At 40.7% G+C, this 21,110-nt stretch overlaps 1 protein-coding gene across 5 annotated transcripts in view; it reads right to left on the bottom strand.

Annotated features, from left to right (window-relative positions):
- Window positions 1-21,110, bottom strand: part of TNIK (TRAF2 and NCK interacting kinase) — a 415,560-nt gene that overhangs the window by 116,827 nt on the left and 277,623 nt on the right. For all 5 annotated transcript variants that reach the window (XM_027875754.1, XM_027875755.1, XM_027875758.1 and 2 more), the window contains exons 10-11: window positions 14,216-14,391; window positions 7,220-7,286 (exon numbers count right to left, since the gene is read on the bottom strand). In XM_027875754.1, coding sequence (XP_027731555.1) covers window positions 7,220-7,286; window positions 14,216-14,391 — 243 coding nt within the window. The remainder of the gene's footprint in view (window positions 1-7,219; window positions 7,287-14,215; window positions 14,392-21,110) is intronic.

Here is a 21,110-nt window from a genome sequence, read left to right as displayed (position 1 = left end):
ACACACACACACACACACACACACACACACACACACACACACACACAGAAATACTAAGGTTCTGAATCTGATGCCCAAGTGCCAGGGCTCTCTGAGTGACCTCTTACCCTCTCATGAGGCTTCCTATGTTGAAGTTGGGGCTGGAGGGAGGCAGGGCTCGGAGAAACTTTATTTGCTTGTTTGCCTGCTTGTTTGTTTATTTGACAGATAGTAGTAGAGTCCCACTGACTGGCTTTCCCCATGCCCTTTGCCATGCCCCAAGGCAGCGGCTGTAGTATACAAGTGAAAACCGAATAGTGGTTATGGTGAGGTTTTCTGCAGCTTTTCCAGAGCTGCCACAGGCAGAACACTGTACCTTCTACACTTTCCATAAGGCACAGAGGAGGATGCTGCCTATACTACACAATTGCTTCATCAACTTTCCCAGGCTGGGCTCCTGTATCCTCAGCCACTGTCTGTCCAGTTCAGCATTCTCCCAGGTGCTGATGGCTGGGCCTGCCCTATGTTGCCCAGTTTTCTCAAGTTCAGAGAAGGGAGCTAGATAGACCTAGGAAAAAACAAGCCCACTCCATCCTCTGACTCTGGGCATTTTTATTGGCATTATCTCTCATGCCTGGAATTCTCTCAATTCTCATCTCCATCTCTTGGCCTCCTGGGTTTCCTTCAAGTCCCGGCTAAAATCCCACCTTTGACAGGAAGCCTGTCCCAATCCCTTTCATACTAGAGCCTTCCCTCCAGGATTCTTTTCCAATTTCTCTTGGATATATTTTGTTTGTACATTGTTGTCGGCCTGTTTTCTAGCTCATCAGCCTGCGAGATCCTTGAGAACAGAGACTGATTTTTGCCTTTCTTTGTATCCCTAGCATGGAGCCTAAGTGCTGGCAAGTCCTACTAAGCTATAAATGCTTCAGTCAGTGAATCAATGAATCAATCAACAAACATTACATATTACTATGTGTCAGGCACTCGGCTAAACTGGGGTTATAAAGACAAGAGATACTACCTGACCTCAGGAAGCTTAGATTCTAAAGAAGGATCCAAAATAGGTACATGACTAATACAAGGTAGTTTGCAAGGAGGGTCCTAGCCACTAAGTGGAATCAGGGAAGGCTTCCTGTAGGAGGTGCCACTTCTAGTATGTAAATTTAATTTGTCCATATACACATATAGAAATTATCACTGAAAGTATAATGTATGTACATGTCTTTCCCTCTAGAGGGGCAGCTAGGTGGCTCAAAGGATAGAGCACCAGGCCTGGAGTCAGGAAGACTCTTCCTGAGTTCAAATCTGGCCTCAGATACTTACTAGCTGTGTGACCCTGGGCAAGTCACCTAACCCTGTTTGCCTCAGTTTCCTCATCTGTAAAATGAGCTGGAGAAGGAAATGGCAAAACACTCCAGTATCTTTGCCAAGAAAACCCCAAATAGGTTCATGGAGAGTTGGACAGGACTGAAAAACGACTGAACAACTTCCCTCTAGAATGTAAGCTTCTGTTGTTTTGCTTTATGCCTCTATATCCAAAGTGTCCAGCAGGTGCTTAATGAGTGCTTGTTAATCAAAAGACCGAGTACAAGCTTTTCTATCCTATGTTCTTCAGACCAGCCCTAGCTAAGTTGGGAGAGGTGCATCAGCAGATTAGTCACTAATCAAGATTGGTCTTGATTTTTTTCCTCTGGCCCTGGCAATCACCACCTATTCAGTGATGGAGGGAGACGCAACCTACGTTGGTGGAGGACAAACCCATACCAGGGAAATCAGGGGTCTTTGAAACACTGAAATCTATGCAAGGCACTGGAATGGCTTCTATTCTGAGACAGATCCTTTCTGGGATTCTTCTGTCCCCACCTGCAATGACTTGATGTGAATCGGACCCTTCTGCAAAAGGTGAGGAGGGGCTGCTAGTGAAGGAGGAAGGGTCATGAAGGAGAAGGCAGAGGCGTCCACATTTCTCTCTTTCCCAATTTTTGCCCTGTGCTAGGTTGTTTACTTTCAAATGAAAATTGGGAGCAAAGCTATTTTTATTCCACTTGGTTTCCCATATGGGTGACTTCTCAGAGACTCTGTGCTCCAAGCTGGGCTGTTTGATGTTCCTCTCACCCTTTGCTCAGCTTCTTGCCTTTGTTTCGTGCTGTTCTTTCTAGCAGAAATCCTCATTCCCTCCAGAACTGCCTTGGCAATTTCTATTCATCCCCCAGTCTAATCAAGGATTGTCTCCTCCTTGAAGCGTGCCCTGGTCTCTCTGTTCTCTCAACTAACAAAGTTCTCTGGGTCTCTCTCACTGCATGGTCATACTCTAGCTTGTATCAGTCTTGTTTGTGTGTGTGTCTTATTAGCCCTCCCAGACTGTAGGTAGACACTGGGCCGTCCATCTTTGTGTGTCCCAGACTGGTACCATAAAAAGAACACTTGCTTTGCAAATTTGCGTTTGAATCCCACTTCTGATGCTAGCTAGCTGTATGCTCATGGGCAAATCACTTCAACCTCTCCGTGCCTCAGTTGCAGCATCTGTAAAATGAGGGGTTTGGATTAAATTGTCTTTGAAGTCCCTCCCAGCTCTAAGATCCTATCTAGTAATCAGCACAGAGAGGCCATGGATGATAACTATGGAGTGACATTTGGATCAGGGTCTCCAAGGAGGCTTGTGAGTAGAACTTTTATCTCCTACTCCTAGACAATTGTGGGGGGAGGGGACTTGGAAAGGAGACTCAGTTTACCTTTTGTGTAAGGCCATTACATGCCCAGAGGTCACACACCTTAGGTAGATGTCATATTGAATGTAGTTATAGCAAGCCTTTAAGTTTGACTCTGTTCATTTCTTTTTGGTAGCTTCTGATTGAATGAGCCATCAGTCTCCGAGTGATTTTCCAAAAGTATCGATCTGATCACGTCACTTTCCTGCTCAATAAACCTCAGTGACTGCCTATTACTTCTGGGACCAAATGCAGATCTTTCTGATGTTTAAAGCTGTTTGTAACCTGGCTGTAACTTACCTCCTTATTAGATATTAATGCCCTACATAACTCCATAGTCTAGTCCAGCTGGCCTTTTTTTTTACTGTTCCTAACAACTCTCTCTTCCAGCCCTTTACAAAGATGTTCTTGATGACAGAAATGTACTTGTTTCACAGGGAGTTCCTGGTTTCATTCAAAGCTCAACTGAAGGTCACTCCCTGCTAGAAGTCTTTCCTAGTTCTCCCTGCTACTACTGTCTTTTCCCCCAAAACGGTTTTTGTTTCAGTCGTGTCCAAATCTTCATGACAACATTTGGAGTTTTCTTGGTAGAGATACTGGAGCGGTTTGCCACTTCTTTCTCTAGCTCACTTTATAGATGAGGAAACAGAGGCAACAAGGTTAAATGACTTGCCCAGGGTCACACAGCTAGTAAGTGTCTGAGGCTAGATTTGAACTTGGAGTCTTCCAGACTCCAAGCCTGGTGCTCTATCTACTGTACCTTCTAGCTACCCCAAAAATTACCTTGCATTTATTTTGAATATATTCACATGTATTGCTATTTTACATCATACCATATACATTATATTATACAAATGCATACATATATACACATGTGTATATATGTACACACATATATACATGTGTATATATGTATAAATATACACATACATACACACATACATATATATAGAGTTAGCACTGATAAAATATCAGCCCTTTGAGGCCAAGAGTTGCTTCAATTTTATCTTTGTACTCCTAGTACATAGTACAATGCCTGCCATATAACAGGTATTTAATAAATGCTTGTTGATTGAAGGGATATTCTGATAGGACTCTAGGATAATGATGTCTTCATGATGAGATTCCCTGAACATGGAATTGCCAATCTGTTCCCCTTAAGAACATCAAGCCTTCCCTCAAAACTTGAAAATAAGCATGTATATGTAGTGTTCTCTTGAAGACCATGAATTCTAAGTTAACGCTACCCAGATCATGGATTCAAAAGTTAAAACCCCCAAAGCACCATTTAGCCCAGCTTCCTCATTGTATCGATAAGAAAATGGAAACTGAGAATAGCAATGTAAATTGGCCATGGTCAGAGAGGTAGTAAGGATAAGAGATAGGATTGGAAATCAATCCTTCTGACACCAAATTGAACATTATTTCCGCTGCAGCATCCTTCCTTTGAGAAGGCATAGAGGTCTCATTGCCCCAACAAGATTGGAAACTCTCTGAGGGAAGGACTCTGCAATGTGTTTGGTTTTTTTTTTCATACCCCATCCCCCTCCTGAGAGTGCTTTGAAATCTTTTGGCACTCAAAAAACACTTATTGAATAAAAGTTCTCCTTTAATGGCTGGTTCATGGTGAATGTTGGTGACTCTGGGTTCTTGAGAGCTATAGCAGCAAACAGGGCACTAGACTAATAATGCAATAGAAAAATTAATGATGCTTAAGAAATATCAATTGATCATGAACCCAAAGGCAGTTTTCAGTCCAAATCACCTACTCAGGGTGCCCTGATCATGACTCTGAAGCTGTTATCTAATTTCTAAAATGTCCCTCTCTACTCTTCAGGAATTCAATAAGATTAAAGTCTGTAAAAAACAGGAACATGAACTAAATTCTTAATTAAGATAGGATAGCATGCCATGGTTATATAATATGAAGGGATCAGTTTGTGAGCTGGGGAGAGCCCTGGGAAAGGACCAGATCAGCACGAGCACAGCTAAGTTTGAAAAACATACAGGGTGTCTTAAAAGTCTTAATGCAGGTTAAGCTTTAATAACTTAAAATGGCACAAAGACTTTTGGGACACCTTGTGTCATTGAGACAGTGCCTAATTTGCATAGGTAGTCAGTCAGTCATCTGAAAGGCCGTGAAGTCCATGACACTTCTCTGGTTGGATAACCCACTGGAAAATAGCATGTGCCAGTTGGATTTGACAGGCTACAACTGGAGAGATAGCATTTGGTATTCTACCTCCGAGGAAGGCTTCATTTTCCACACGGTTTCCTGGGAGCCATTCTCTTTATACTGCCAAATGAGTTGTGGCCAACATTTTAAGCCTCAGATGTAAGGAAGGAATTCTTTGGTCTTTGGCCTTGGAAGATAATATGGCTGAGCTGGCCATCTCTTGGCAGGCAAAGGGTTTATATGATTGCTGGTTTACCTCTCATGAGAAAAGAATCACAGGGAGGTGGTCACCTCAGGCTTATTGGCTTAAAAGTCCAGAATTGAGGAAAACTCAGAATCAAATTCATGGCAGCAGAAAACACATGGATAAACAATGAGGGAGTGTGATGCTAGAAAAAGAGCCCTGGCCCTGGGTTCAAATCCCAGCTCTTACAAAGGGTAAGATGCTTAACGCATTAGGCCAGGGCTGGACTGGATGGCTGCATTGATCCTTTCTGGCTCTGAAGCTATGACCTTGTAACTTTATGACCTCTTAGGTCACCTTTCAGCCCTCAAGTTATGATCTCCTTGTTAGAGAAGACACCAGTTGGGGTGCAAAAAGGATTCTGTTTAGGACTTCCTATATACCAGGTACTATGCTAGTGCTGGGAATACAAAGAAAAAAATGAAAAATAAACTTTCAAAGAGCTCACCTTCTTTGGGGGGAAAGAATATATACACATATACATACGTATATATATATATCATATATATACACATATACATATGTGTATATATACACATATACATATGTGTATATATATACACATATACATACATATATATATAACATATATATAGAGAGAGAGAGAAAATAAGAGAGAGAGAGAGAAAGAGAGAGACAGACAGAGATAGAGACAGAGAGACAGAGAGTCAGAGAGAGAGACAGAGAAAGAGAGAGACAGAGAGAGATGGAGAGAGAAGGAGAGACAGAGAGAGACACAGAGAGACAGGGACAGAGAGATAGAGACAGAGAGACAGACACAGAGAGAGAGAGATGGAGAGAGAAAGAGAGAAGGAGAGACAGAGAGAGATAGAGAGAGAGAAGTACACATTTAGATAGAGCTAAGGGAGCACAGTGGGTAGAGCACTGGGCTAGAGTCAGGAAGACCTTTCAAATCCAGCCTTAGATACTTAACTAGCTATGTGAGCCTAAGCAAGTCACTTAGCCTCTGTCTGCCTCAGTTTCCTCATCTATAAAATGGAGAAAACAATAGTACCTAACTCCAAGATTGTTGTGAGGATGAAATGAGATATCTGTAAAGAGCTTTGCAAACCTCAAAGCATTATATAAATGCTAGGGATGATTGATGATGATGATATGACTAAACTAACAAATCAGGGTATCAAGAAAGACTTCAAATAGGGGGTGGCATAAGAGCTCATTCTAGAGCAAAGTGAAGGATTTATAAGTGGCAGAAGTGAAGGAGAAGAGGTTTCCAGTCCCTGGTGACAATCTGTGCAAAGGAACAGGGACTGGACACTGGGATGCCTTGTCTGGAGCACAGCAAGCAGGACCCTTTGCTAACAATAATAGCAAACGTTTCTGTAGCACTTGCTTACAATACACCAGGCACTGTACTAAGCGTTTTACAATCTTATCTCATTTGACCTTCACAACCACCCTGGCTAGAACACAGTCGGTGAAGGCCAGCACCATGCCATAAACTTAGGAATATTGGCTGGCACCAGGTTTGTAAAGGCCTTAAATGCCAAACTGACAGGTTTCTATGAGTACTATCATGGGGTGGTCAAAGGCAGACAGGTTCTTCAAGTGTTTGTCTTAATAGATTTAAGTTGTGTACAAATGCTCTGACGCAAGGATCAAAAGATCACAGATTTAGAGCTGAGAGGTCCCTAAGAGGTTACGTAGTCTAACTTCCCCCTCCCCCCTCCTTTTTTAACAGATGAGGAAACTGAGGCCTTGGAGAGGTTGAAACAGTTAAATAGAAGTCCCAGAATCCCACCTTTTCCTGGGCTCTCTGGGTACTGTTTTCAGAAGTGATTTTTGACCCTGATTATCTTAATAAATGCCTTTGCTCTCCACTGTTCTTTGTATAAGTGAAAGAACTCTCCACTAGGCCCTGTACACCGAGGGGGACGGATACTTGAAGTCTGACTCTTTTGTACGGCTTTCTCCGGAAACATTCTCCAGAACACTTAATTATGCTAGTGGATAATAAGCTAAACAAGGTCCTTCTCAAGGAGCCTTGAAGCAAATAGATGAAGAGAAAGGGAAGGAACACCAAAAGGCCAAACAAGTGTGAGAAAAATGAAAGGGTTGGTTTGGATTTTTGTGTCTCGTCTTTCTTACCTGGGCTCTCCAGAGTCATTTTCCTCCTCTTCTTCTTCACTGCCACTGTATTCATACTCAGTCTCATCTAAAAATAAATTCACAGACCATGAGAGCTGGAAGGGACCAGAGGGACTGCTTAAAGTCCATCTCCCTCCCGCCCACTTCACAAAGGATAAAATTGAGACCCATAGGGGAGATGTGACTTGCCTAGCATCACATAGATAGTTGGGGATAGAGCAGGCCACGATCCCAAGTGTTCTGGCTTTCAGACCAGTATCTTGAGACAGAGACTCTTTGGGACTGTCTACGTGAACCACTGGGCTACTTATCGGACCAAGGGCTCAGGACCAATGCCCTGCAACATCTTCTTGAACTATCTCCAGGTGTTTTTTTTCCTTATAGCTGCTATTTATACCAAAGGGATTAAAAATATCAGAAATTACTTTCATTTTGTAGTAACCTCATACAGGAGTGATTCGATTAAATTCACCAAAAAGTTATTAAACACCAAGATGTTCCCAGTACTGTGCTGGGGAGAAAGGTAACAACTGAGGCATGGTGACCTCACCTGCATGGAAAATAAGGTGCCAAATCACTAATAAGACTAATGAAAATTAAAATATCTGTAAGATTTCAACTCATATCCATCGAATTGTCAAAGATGAGAAAGGATAGAAACAGTCATTGTTGGAAGAGGTAAAAGGAGACAGCCAGTGTTTGTGGAACTGTGTTTTGGTCCAACCATCCTGGAAAATCACTCTAGAAAAATAACTAAATTATTAATATCTGACTTGAAGAGAGCTGGTCTTAGAGTCAGGATGACCCGGGTTCACGTCCTACTTTGGACTATGTGATCCTGGGCAAGTAACGGAACCTCTCTATGCTTCAAGTAAGTCTCTAAGACCATACATAGGGTGTTATTAATAAAAGGCAGTGTACACTTCCCTGACTCAGGAGAGGGAGGGAAGTCTCCTCACTGGGAGTTCCCAAAAACAATGAAAGCCTAGGTCCAGGTCCCTCACCCCTCCAAAAAACACTGAAAAACAGATATTTAAATAGCACTTTAAATTTCACAAAGTGCTTCAAAGGGATTATTTCATTTAAACCTCAAAACAACCCTTTGAAGTGGGTGTTATTGTTTTTATCTCATTTTTACAGATGAGGAAATTGAGGCTCAAAGATGTTTTGTGATTTCCCCATGGTCACATATTTTCAAAGTGTCTGAACCCCAAGTCTTCCTGGCTCCAGGTACAGCATCTTTTAAAAAAAATTTATTTATTTTATTTTTAATTCATGGAATAAAACAAACATTTCCATGACAAAGTATAATAAAAACAGATTGTATATGAAATCGTAAATTTCTTATGTGCAACTTGCTATTTTTAAAGTGTATAGTAGAGTTATCATGTAAATTTCTTTTCTTTTTTTTCTTTTTTCATGCTATCTGCATCTGGGTACAGCATTCTTGCTACCGCACCACACTGATTCTCCAACTCCCCATCTCGAGGAGTCTTTCTTCCATGAAAGGACAAAGCATTAATTGGTTTTCAGTTTTGGTGTAAACATCACATGTGGAACAATCAGTTTGAGACAAGAATTTTATGATGATTTCTGCAGACCTACAGTTTGTCTACCGATTGTACTGGATAAACAAGAGTGTTGCTGATGCAAAGCATGTTTTAAAAGCCTCCTATTTTATATCATCAGACCCCACCCCTGGCACTGCTGCTACTGTTGTACAGCGGCTCAAGGTTAGAAATTGCAGTTTTCAAGAGACCTACAGTAGGCTGCTCATGAGACCAAGGTCACACTGTGTCCAGGAGCTGGGGAATCACACGGGCTGCATGAGAGGAGCTGACATTTACTGAAATTTTAAAAAAAATTGCTTGGCTTAAGTCCCAGGACTAGTTAACCAATTAATACCCAAAGAGCTATCAGAGAGGCAAAGACAAAAAAATTACAGAAGCTGAAAAATTTAGGAGTGCTTATTCTCCATGAATGAACCATTAAATTCATAGGGTCATAGATTATAAATCCACAAATTTAGAGCGAGAAGTGTCCTTAGAACTCACTTAATCCAACCCCCTCATTTTAGAAATGAGGAAAGTGAGGCCCAGGGAGCTTTCTCAAGGTCACATACATTATGCGTGACAGAGACCTGCGACTTGAACCTGGGTCCTCCAACTCCACATTAGTCACTTTTTGTAAAATATGATACTGTAGTCGTTTTCGATTGTTTGTTTTTTGCCTGTACTTTTCTTATAGTCAGTCGGTCAATCATTGATTCATTCATTTATTTATTCATCAACACACATTTATCAAATGCCTACTATTGGCCATCATACAGGGCATTTCACTGACCATGTCTGAGCCTTTGCATCAGCATGCACCCTCCCCTAGAATCCTGAGCTTCCTTAAAAGCTGAGATCAAATACCATCTCCTAAGGACTTGCTAGAGTGAAGTCCCTGCGCCTTCTCTCACCAAAACAAGCTAGGATTTTCTTTATAAACAGGTACTGTACATTTATATGCATACACATTTTTTCTGTTAATAAAATGGAAGCTCCTTAGTAAGCCCTGAGGACATTTCCTTCTTGTCATTGTATCCTCAGCTTCTAGTATACTACTTGGTAATTTGTATATGTTTATTGATACTGTGCACAGAACACCATGCTAGTAACTGGAGGAGAGGTAAAGTTTAGATAAGATATGGATCACTTCTTCTTTCAATAATAATGATGATGATAATGATGATGATAGACACTGATGAGAGGTAGCATAGTACAGTAAATAAAGCCAATCTTCACAGTATTCTCTCTTTCTCTCTCCACACACACACACACACACACACTTATCTGAACATCAGATTAGTACTCACATAGGTATATGTACTACAAAGTTAGTTATCCCCATTTCACAGGCCATAAATCTGAGTCTAAAAGGTCAGGTCACTGGACTAAGGTGTCACAGCTTGTAAATGATAGCATTTGGACCCAGGTTTTCCTGACTCACAGGTTTATCCTCTTTGTTGTGGAGCATACAATCTTAAAGAATGATAAGACTCAGGGGCAGCTAGGTGGCACAGTGGATAGAGTACCAGTCCTGGATTCAGGAGGACCTGAATTCAAATCCAGCCTCAGACACAACACTTACTAGCTGTGTGACCCTGGGTAAGTCACTTAGCCCCATTGCCTAGCCACCCCCCCCCAAAAAAAAGAATGATAAGATCATACAAATGCATCAGAGGATTTTCAAATAGTGTGGTACGGGAAGACCAATGCAAGATGTGTGTGTGTGTGTGTGTGTGTGTGTGTAAGGAAAAGATGTACACATTTGTCTCCCTACCTGTAAAGGCATCTGGCTAAATGTACAACTTCATGGTTACATATTAAAACTTCAAGTGAAGTGAGCAAACATAGAATTCAGGGAGGAATGTGGAATACTTATTTGATGAAGAAGATTATGGCAAAAGAAAGAATCACATTAATCTAATTACTTCCCACCTCTAGGGGAAAACCTTCATTTATTGGACTACCTAATTTTAATACTTTGCCAGAATCTGCCATGATTTCTTTTGTATTACTGAGAAAAATGAGCAGATGTCAATATTTCTCATAGAAAATAGAATTTCATTTAAAAATAAAGCAACATAATGAAAGGTAGAATTACAAGTCTCTCCCAAAGCATTTGTCATCGAGGAGGCTGGAAGTAGGATGAGCAAAGATTAAAGGAAACAAACTGAGTCACTTTCACATAAAGGGCTTCAAGTGGATGGGATTTAAGTATCAGACATTATACCTTGTTTTGGTCGGTACTTGGATATTAGCAGTGGGCCTCTGGGAGGTCCTAGCCATAAGAAAGATCAGATGCCTCTTTAAGTCATCATGAAACTCTTCAGAAACCTATTCCCCGGTATCCTAATGACTCTATCTGCAGCTTTCAGATAGTGCTCAGTGCCCAGATTTCATTCATTGTGGCATTCCCCCACCCTACATCATACATAGTAATAATAGGGCCTAGATCAAAAGTGATCTCAGCCGCATATTAATCAGACCTTGGACAAGTGAATTCACCTGCAGGTGATTCCATCTGTAAAATGAGAGAGGCTGGACCAGGGGTGGGGGACCTGCGGCCTCGAGGCCACATGTGGCCCTTTAGGTCTTCAAGTGCAGCCCTCTGAATCCAGGTGGAGGCTGACTGGAGGCTGGCTGGAGGCCACAAGTTCCCCACCCCTGCTGGATCAAATGACCTCTAAGATCCTTTTTATCTCTAGATCTAAGAGCTGAAGAAGAGAGCTTAGAAGATATTCCAGAGTTTAGTAAAAAAGAACCCCCGTATGGACATCAGACTTGTCTCCCCCCCTGGAATGTAAGCTCCTTGAGGGCAGGGACTGTTTCATGTTCCCTCTGTATCTTCGGTGCCTAGTACCTAGAGGAGCTTGGTCACTGCTTCTGGATCAATTGGTGTGGACTCAGGCCCCATTTCCACTATTTTGTATTCATGGGTAAATCCATTTACCACTCTGAGCCCCTAAGTTCTTGTTTTGCAAAATGAAGATGTAATACTTGTGCTGCCCACCTCATGGGTTTATCAATCAATCAATTGATCAATAAGCATTGATTAAGCACCCTTGATGGGCTAGTTGTATGGCAGATGCTGGAGACACAAAGACAAAAGTGAAACAGCGCCTGTCCCCAGGGAGCTTCCCTTCTCTTAAGAGAGAATGCATGCACAGAAACCCAAGCACAGGAAAAGTGTGCACTAGAGGGGAGGTAGTTAGGAAGTCAGTAGAGCAGTCAATATGCTTTTAGGTAGGGAGAACAGTAACTGTTGGACGTATCAGGGAAGGTTCTGAGTAGAAGGCTCTGCATGAGTTGCATCTTAAAGGAAAAGAGAGATTCTGTGGTGCTGAAGTTAGGAAGGAGTGCATTGAAATCATGGGGCAGAGCCAGTGCAAAGGCCAGTTTGGCTGGAGTACGGAGCATGGGAAGGGGAGGAATGCACACAGAGGATGGAAAGATGTGCTGTCTATTTTAATGGGCTTTAAAAGCCAACAGAAGAGTGTATATTTTCTCTTAGAAGCCCTGGGAGCTCCTAGAGTTAACTGGAGAACTCTGACGTGGTCAGATCTGCATTTAAGGGATTTGCTTTGGCAGTGGTGCAGAGGAAAGAGACTTGAGGCAGGAAAAAGGCAGCAAGAACGCTGATGAGGGCTGGGGAGGTCCTGAACTCATAGAGTGGCCATGGGGAGAGGAAAGAAGGGGCAGATGCAGGAGATGTTGATAGGGAGAAATAGCCCATGCTATTTGAGAGGTACATGTTGAATACATTAAATACTTTAAAAAGAAAATTTGAAAAAAATTAAAGGGTTATAATCTGCCCTGGTGGGGAGAAATCATAATTGCTTGGATTTTTGAAGGCTTTTAAAATGCATTTGAATTACTTTTAAGTTGAGGGCAGATTATAAATTCAAATATAAATGGGTACAAATAAATAAACAAAAAATAAAGAAATGACTGGTTCTGATGAACAAAGGAAACATATGTGCAAGTGCTAGATGTAAAGCAGTCGCTACGTGTGAACACGTAGGGTGGCTGGTGGTGGCTCTAAAGTCTACACAACTGCTTTCATCTTGCTGGAAACATAGTGAAAACAATAAATGACGTTACCTTTTCTCTTCTCTGTTGGAGGGTTGGGGGCACAAACTGGGACATGAGAGCACAGAGAATGTTTTCAGTAATTACTCAGATGTATAAAGAAAAGTCAATGCTGCAATACATTTTCTCTCTGGGAGGTCTGTTTTCATATGCTCTATCTCAGAGAGGATTTGTTTTTTTAGTTTTATAGATACCTTTTTTTAAAAGCTCTTTCAGATTCAGTTTTCTTCTCTGTAAAATGTTCACTTCCCGATAGCCACATGCCTCCCTCACACTGAACTTTATCTTCCAACAAAGAAAAGAGTTAAGCAAAAACTGACCAAGGAAACCACCATGCCTAACAGATTATGAAACATTTTCCTCTTTAGCAGGAAGAAGAAACATGTTTTCTCCTTAGACTGGAGTTTACAAAAAGAAGATCCTGGATATTGTTCTTTCAAAAGCTAGATCTGTGATTTTATTGGTATAAAGAACTCCTGATGAGAACATCCTCTACTAATAAAAACTGGCATCATTCCTGAAAATTATAATCTTAGGGAGTTGTTTTAGTGGAAAATTTTGGACTTGGAGTCAGGAAAAACGGAGTTCTAATCCAGTCTCAAAGACTCACTAGCTATGTGACCCTGGGCAAATACTTAACCACTCTCTGCCTCAGTTTCTTCAACTATAAAATGGGAATAACAAGAATGCCTATCTCCCAGGGTTGTTGTGAGGATGAACATATCTAAAGTCCCTTGCATGCCTTAAAGGGCTGTTTCGATACTGGCTGTTCCTCCTCCTTTGAGACTGTGGATGACTTGCTCAGGGTGCCAATGCAAGGGTATATCAGAGGTGAGAATTGGAACCAGCTAATATTGATGCTAGGTGTGATTTACATAAAAACATTTCAACTGAGGGAAAACAAAAGTTTTTCTTCCAGTTTTCCAAACAGGAAAATATATTTGGGAAGCAAATGTCTTTAAACCCAGTTCTTCACTTGTCATTAAAATGCTTTTCACGATCTGGTTCAGCATGGCTTTGTCTGGTGTCTGGAGAGGATGCTTTTTTTTTTTGTTTTGTTTTGTTTAACACAGGTCTCCTTTTTTAAAACAGATCCCATTTCCATGATCTCCACAGCACACATGCCTTGGAATCTCTAATCTATAGATCTGTCACATACCCAGCTGAATAATCGTGAATCTCTGAGTTGGGAGTGACCTCAGAAAGCAGTTGGCCTGAGCCCTTCCTGAACAGAAACCAGGACGAGGCCTTATTGGGCCAACTGAAAGTGTGCCTGGTCTCCACAGCTGCTGCGCAGCAGGACGGTGCCACCTCTCCCACCTCTTGGCTCCCATGCAAGATAAAAACCAGTACTAACCTTTCTCTCCTCGCTTCTTCTTTGTCCTGTCGATGTGATCCTTGAGCTGAATTCGGACCTGTCGCTCGTTAGGTTGGTCTCTTATAAATGGATGCTTCATGAGCTGTTCTGTGGTGGGTCTTTGACTATGGTTCTTTACTAAGCAGCTCTCGATGAAAGACTGGAATTTTTTAGACCTACCAAAGGGAGGACATGAATTAGCCCCACTGCAAGTCACCAACTTGTTGCAGCACAGACTTTGGGAGGTGGAGGGAACCTTGGCACCCCTCTAGTCCCATCCGTGCTCAGAAGGCACCCCTAAGATCCCATACTTGACATGTGATCACCCAGGCTTTGCTGCAGACCTTCAAAGAGAGGAAACCCACCACCTCCAAGGTGGCAAGCTCCTCATTTAATAGTTTATTCTTTGGTGCAGCTCTAATGCATAGGACTTAATCCAGACATCAAGCCTAAATTGGTGTCTTTGCAACTTGGTCCCCAGGCTCCTGATTATTGTTCCTGGGCCAAACAAAACAAATCTAACCCTCTTCTACAAGACAGACCTTTAAATCATGTCAAGAGAGCAATCTGCTCCTTCTCTCTTCCCCTCTCCCCGTCAAGTCTTTCCTTCTGTAGACTAAGCATTCCACAAACTCAAAGATTACACTGGGATTTACTGAAATTAATGAAGCCAAAATACAGAACAATCGATCAGGTAAACTGTGTTGATCATCGCTGTTCTGGCTGGTACGGGATACTCATGGATGGCATAGATTTGTGTGAAACAGCACATATTCTGCTATAGACTCCAGACGTCCTTATTTGTCAAGGACACCCAAATTCCTTCAATTCACCCAGATTTGCAACCTCAGTGCAGTTATCCTTGACTCTTTTATTTCTCTCTAATCCAGCTTCCAATCATTCACTAACTCTTGGAGATTTCACCTCTATATCATTTCTCTTATTCATCCCCTTCTCATAAATCTTATGCCTTCTATTCTAGTTCAGGTCCTCAACATCTCTAGACTATTACAATAATCTCTTAACTGGTTTCCTGGTTTTCAGCTTTTCTCCTTTCCAATCCATCCACCCAACTGCCCTATTGGTATTTTAAGTCACACCCCTCCCCCCCCAACATACCCATTTAAAGAAAAAAAAAAAGTCTTCCAAGTCTTACCTCCTTACTCTGGTACTTAAAAATTTTTTTTTGGTAATCTGGCTACCATCTACCTTTTCAGCTTTATTTCATATTTCATTGTTTACACAAGATAGATAATAAATCCAGAAGAAGCTAAAGCAGAGCGAGATCTATATGGATTGTCATCAACAGAGAAAGAAGATTTATGGATGAATTGAGACCTGAGCTGGACGTAAAAGGATGGGTAATATTCATATAAAGGGAAAGTAGTAAGAAGGTGGGAGGTGGGACTGGGGACTGGGGAAGAAAGAACAATAAAGATATAGGGGTAAAAATATGCCTGGTGTGTGGTTGGACTATTGTAATCATCTCCTAATCAGCCTCCCTGCCTCAAGCCTTGGACAAATGCTAAAATGATTTTCCTAGAGTGAAGATCTGACTATGCTCTCCCCCTCACTCCTTAAAAACTCCATTGACTCCCTATTGTATCTGGGTGCAAATACAAACTCCTTTGTTGGGCATTGAGAGTTGCCCACAGCATGGCTCCAGTCTTCTTTTCCAGTCTAATGATGCTTTGCTCCCCTTCATGTACCCCATGGTCCAGTCTAACTCTCCTTGCTGCTGTTCCTCACATAGGGGACTCCATTTGTCTGCAGCGCCCTCCCTTCTCACCTCTGCCTCTTAGACTCCCTCATTTCCCTCAAGAATCAGCAGAAATGCTCTCTTCCTATGTGAAGCCTTTCCTGATTGCCCCAACTGCTTTTGCCTTGCTTCCTGCCCCTATTATCTTGGGGATTTCTGCAGTCAATCTTGTACATATCTCTATGTGGACAGGTTGTCCCTCTGGTCAGAATTCAAATTATTTGATGGCAGATTTTTTTTCATTTCTGTCTTGTATTTCCTGTGTTAAACATGATGCCTGGCATGTAGAAAGTACTTTAATAAATATTTGTTGACTGATTGATGGGGCTCCACAGGAACAGAGGGGAGGAGGATGGAAAGTCAGGGTGGGTAGATAGATGGAATGGGGACAAGTATCAGAGAAATGAACATGAATTCTTGGAGGCTCAAATGAAATGTGAGCAGGTTGTTATCAAATCAGTAATTTAGATTTGTTTTTGAACTCCTGACATTTCAATTAGTAAGAAAAGATCATAGAACCATAGCATTTTGAACTGCAAGGGGCTGCATCTATTTCAACCTAGACCCAGACCAATAAAATTGCCACTATTTTGCAGAAGAGACTGAGGGCCAAAAAGTGAGCTCACATAAAGTGGCACAGCAGGGATTTAACTTTTAGGTCTTCTAAGTCCAAATCGAGGAAGCTAGGTGGTATAGTGGATAAAGTACCAGATCTGGAGTCAGGAAGATCTGAGTTCAAACCTAGCCAGACACTAACTAGCTGTTTGACCCTGGGCAAGTCACTTCACCCTGGTTGCCTCAGTGTCCTCATCTGTAAAATGAGCTAGAAAAAGAAATGGCAAACCACTTAAGTATCTTTGCCAAGAAAACTCCAAATGGAGTCAAGAAGAGTCAGACATAACTGAAAATGACTGAACAAAAACAAAAAAAGGTCTCAAGTCCATTGCAGCACAACTCTCACATTCATCTCATCTGTATCCTCAAACTGCTTTTCTCTCACAACTTCTCTATTGCCCAGTCATCTACGCTTAAAACCTCAGTTATCTTCGACTCTTTCTACCAACTCATCCCACCATATCTCATCAGTGGCTACGTGTCCTTACAGTTTCTCCCACCTCTAAACTCCATGGCCTTCTTTCTATAATGTCTGTACACTGAAATCCAATGACATCAATTTCTGATTTTTCTTGAACAAGAAACTCCATCTCTTACTGATAATTTCTGTGCATTTCTTTTAGATCCTGCTACTTAGGTGAAGTTGTTAATTGCTTAAAATAACTTGTGTTGAATATCTAGGGTTTTCTAAGTAAACCATTTAACTGTAAAAAGTAATATTTTGTTTATCTGGCTATGTCCTCAACATCTTTTTTCTTGCCTTATCACTATAACTAGTATTTTTAGAACAGTATCAAACAATAGTAGTGACAATGGTCTTACTTGGTTTACTCCTGATTGCACTGTAAACAATTCTGGTATTTCTCCATTACAGATAATACTTGATTTGGGTTTCAGAAAGACATATATTTAGGAAATAATTTTATTACTGTGGTTGCTTTTTAATTTTTTATGTTTTTATGCTTTTTTATATATTTTTTTAACATACGAGGGTCAAATCTTATTGTCTACATCTACTGATAATAAGCTTTCCTGTCTTCATATGAGACCCAACTAAAATCTCACCTTCCATAGGAAGTCTTTCCCAACACTTCTTAATTCTAGTACCTTTATTTTCTATTTATCCTATATATGGATTATCTGGACAAATTTGTTCGCTGTTATCTCCCCCATAAGATTGTGAGCCCCTTGAAGATATGGACTATCTGTAGCCTCTTTTTGTATTCCCTGCACTTAGCCCAGTGCTTGGCATATAGTGGGTGCTTAATAAACATTTGCTGACTGATTGAATATGCAATTTTTATTCTTTTGGGTGCTAATATGTGATCCTTATAGTTTTCCAAATATTGAAACAACCCTGCATTTCTGGTATAAATCCAACCTGGTTACAGTGTATAATCTCTCTAATATGTTGCTATAGTTTCTTTGTTAAGATTTTATTCAGTTCTTTGGCATCGATATTCATTAGAGATAGTGCTTGATAGCTTTATTTTCCATCTCAGTTTAAGTAATCAGGACTATATTTGTCTCATGAAAAGAATTTAGTAGGATAAAATGTTTCTCTAGTATTGAAATAATTTATGTAAAATTAGAGTTGATTGTTTTTTGACTATTTGGTAGAATTCTCTTATAAGTCCATCTAGCCTTGGGATTTTTTTCTTTGGCAGTCCATTGATGAATTGCTCAGTTCTTCTTCTTGGGATTGGATTATCTAAGTTCTCTATTTCTTTTTCTGATAATCTAGATATTTGTATTTTTGTAATTATTCATCCATTTCATTTAAGTTATCATTTTGTGCTGGCATACAATTGGGCAAAATCATTTCTAATTTCCTTTATTTCCCCTGCAATTATTGTGAGCTCTTTTTTTAACTTTTATATTGGTGATTTGGTTTTCCTCTTTCTTTTTTTTTTTTGTGATCAGGTTAGCTCAATAGTTTATTTTATAATAATTATTTTAAAACCATCTTATTTGTCATTTCAAGCTTTTTAAGCTTTATTTTGTTATTTGTTTGTTATTTTGCTCTCAATTTTATTTTTCTTCTTTGTTTTTCAGACAATTTTTTTTTGCACTGAGCTGGCTTCAGGTTGATTTTCAGAAGGCCAATCTGGTTCCCTTAATTTCTCTGCCTCTGTTAGCTTCTGACCAGGTTACCGGGGCATCCCTTCTTCTTGCCTTGGCCACTTCTGCATTTACCTGTGCTCATGTTGTCTTCCTTAGTTCAAATTCTCAACCTGTCACCGATTTTTTCTGGCTGTCTTCAAGGAACTTAGTATTGTATGTTTTCAGACTTCTTTGCCTTTGATCTTTCTGTGGATCTTTTCAGATATTTGCTAGATTTATGAGGGAAGCTGGGATTCTACATAATTAACTCAACTGGAAAGCCCATACTTTTTCTTCATCTGTCCTTCATGCACAGTCTCTGTTGATCCTTTCTTGTCCTTCAAGACCCAGCTCAGAGGCCACTTCTTCCATGAAATCTTCCACGATTTTCTCCCTGCTTCCCTTATTTAAATAGGTCTTTACTTCCTGAAAATTCCTTCTAGAATTTTTCGGCTGGATTTTTCACATTCTACCTCATAGCCTACTTAATTATGTGTATATCCTTCCTTCTTCATTAGATTGTAAACTCTTTGAAGGTGGGAACCATGTCATATCTCTCTTTGTAACTAGTGCCTAACATAGTACTTTAGGAGGCTTAATAAATATTTCCTGAATGAATAAAAGAATTTATTCAGTCATTCATTCACTAATTCAGTAAGCATTTATTGAGTGTCAATTACGTACCAGAAGCAGGGGTTATAAAAACAAAAATAAAAGCCACTATTCTCAAGGAATCTGCACTCCTTTGGATGAATGAATGCATGAAAGAATGAACATAATTTGTGCTGCTACTATCCCAATGAAGTTTGAAAATTTAAGGGGCAAAGTTCTTATAAGAAAATTTATTAATCAATGAACATGACTTCACCCCAAGGACTTGGCAGGGCTTAGTGTTTATAGCGTGTGATATTTATCCACTCTTTCCTCAAAAATAAAATCTGGGCTCTAAAGAAATTCATGAGGACTGGGAGCCAAAGAAGTAGAGAGAACCATTTTTCTAATGATTAACGAGTCAACAAGGTGTGAGAAACTCCCAGTGGACTTTACCCAGGATTCAAGAAGTGGGCACACATGCTCTTACTGAGAGTGCCATGTGATTAGGGATGATGTTACTAAGCCTCTCATTCTTATAAGGACTCTCTTAACAACCCATGATGACCCAGTCCTGGGCACCTCAGAGTGGAAATCCATAAGGTGACCTCTAGTGCCACCTGGTGGGAGACGTGGAGGTTTCCCATCTCAAGTAGTCAGGAAAGCTTTTCCTTTATAGCATAAGAGATGGAAATGATGAGCATAACAGACCAAGGTTACAATAACCAAGGATTGTTAAGTCTACCTATTATACGCTGTGCCTTAGGTAAGCAGCACAAATCATTCCCTCATTGGAGGAGTGGGGGACTGGAGAAACTCAAAGGTGGGGGTGTAAACATCTTTGGGAAGGTTGGTATATAGGCATATGGGCATAGATGCAAGTTACTTCAACCTATTTTACCAATTTTTTTCTTGCTAATGAAGTGTGAACATCTCTTGCTTCTGTGCTGCAAAACACTTTCAAGTATTGTCAGGGTCCTCAAAATGAGGTGCCCTGGGGCACAGCTCTGCCCTAGATAGGGTTTTCTAAGACTAATTTAAAAAAAAATTCTTGAGTCAAATGTTAGGAGACACTCTTAAGAGACCTCACTCCCCTTTTTACTCAGGTCAAAGTGACTTTTCCCACAACCTAGTTATTTCTCTTTCTCCAGGATTCCCATGGATCTCAGACATTTCCACTTAAATTTTAAAGATATTTTCAGATTGATGTCTGTGTTATTTAGGAAGGAAACAAAGCAAAAACCCACGGGTGTTTCTGTAGCACTGGGATGAATCAGCAAATGTTGAACATAGCTCTATTAGAGTGACCTTTCAAGACACTGGTATATCCATCTTCCCTTAGGTTGCTTTGGAAGCTACTGGAAGGACCTCCAGAGATATCAGCAAACCTACCAGCTTAAGAAAACCTCTGGACAAGGAGCTGCTATGACACCTGGTACCCCAACCTTGCTTCCAAGGGGTTTTTTGAATATATTTAAAACCCCCCTGTTCTCTTGACCACTGGACTCTCTGGATGATTTCATTTCAATTCTGAAAGTGTTCTCTCTCTCTCTCTCTCTCTCCAAATTTTCCTAAAGCACAATGAACAAGCAGTTATCAAACTCCTACTAAGTGCTAGGCACTGGACACGAGGCATAGTACCACAGTTACAAAAACTAAACAGTCTCTGCCCTCAAGGAGCTTATATTCTATTGGGGAAAGAAACACATACACATATATATCAAATCGATAAACACGTATGCATATATATCAAATCTGTAAACATGTACACACATACACCAAATTTATGAAAAAGTCAATACGAGGTTATTTCAGGGAAATGACACT

The sequence above is a fragment of the Vombatus ursinus genome, unplaced genomic scaffold (genome assembly GCF_900497805.2).
Source record: "Vombatus ursinus unplaced genomic scaffold, bare-nosed wombat genome assembly UNPS02014810.1, whole genome shotgun sequence".
Lineage (NCBI taxonomy): Eukaryota > Metazoa > Chordata > Mammalia > Diprotodontia > Vombatidae > Vombatus > Vombatus ursinus.
Note: the sequence above shows the minus strand (reverse complement) of the source record. Positions and strands in the feature narration are given on the sequence as shown.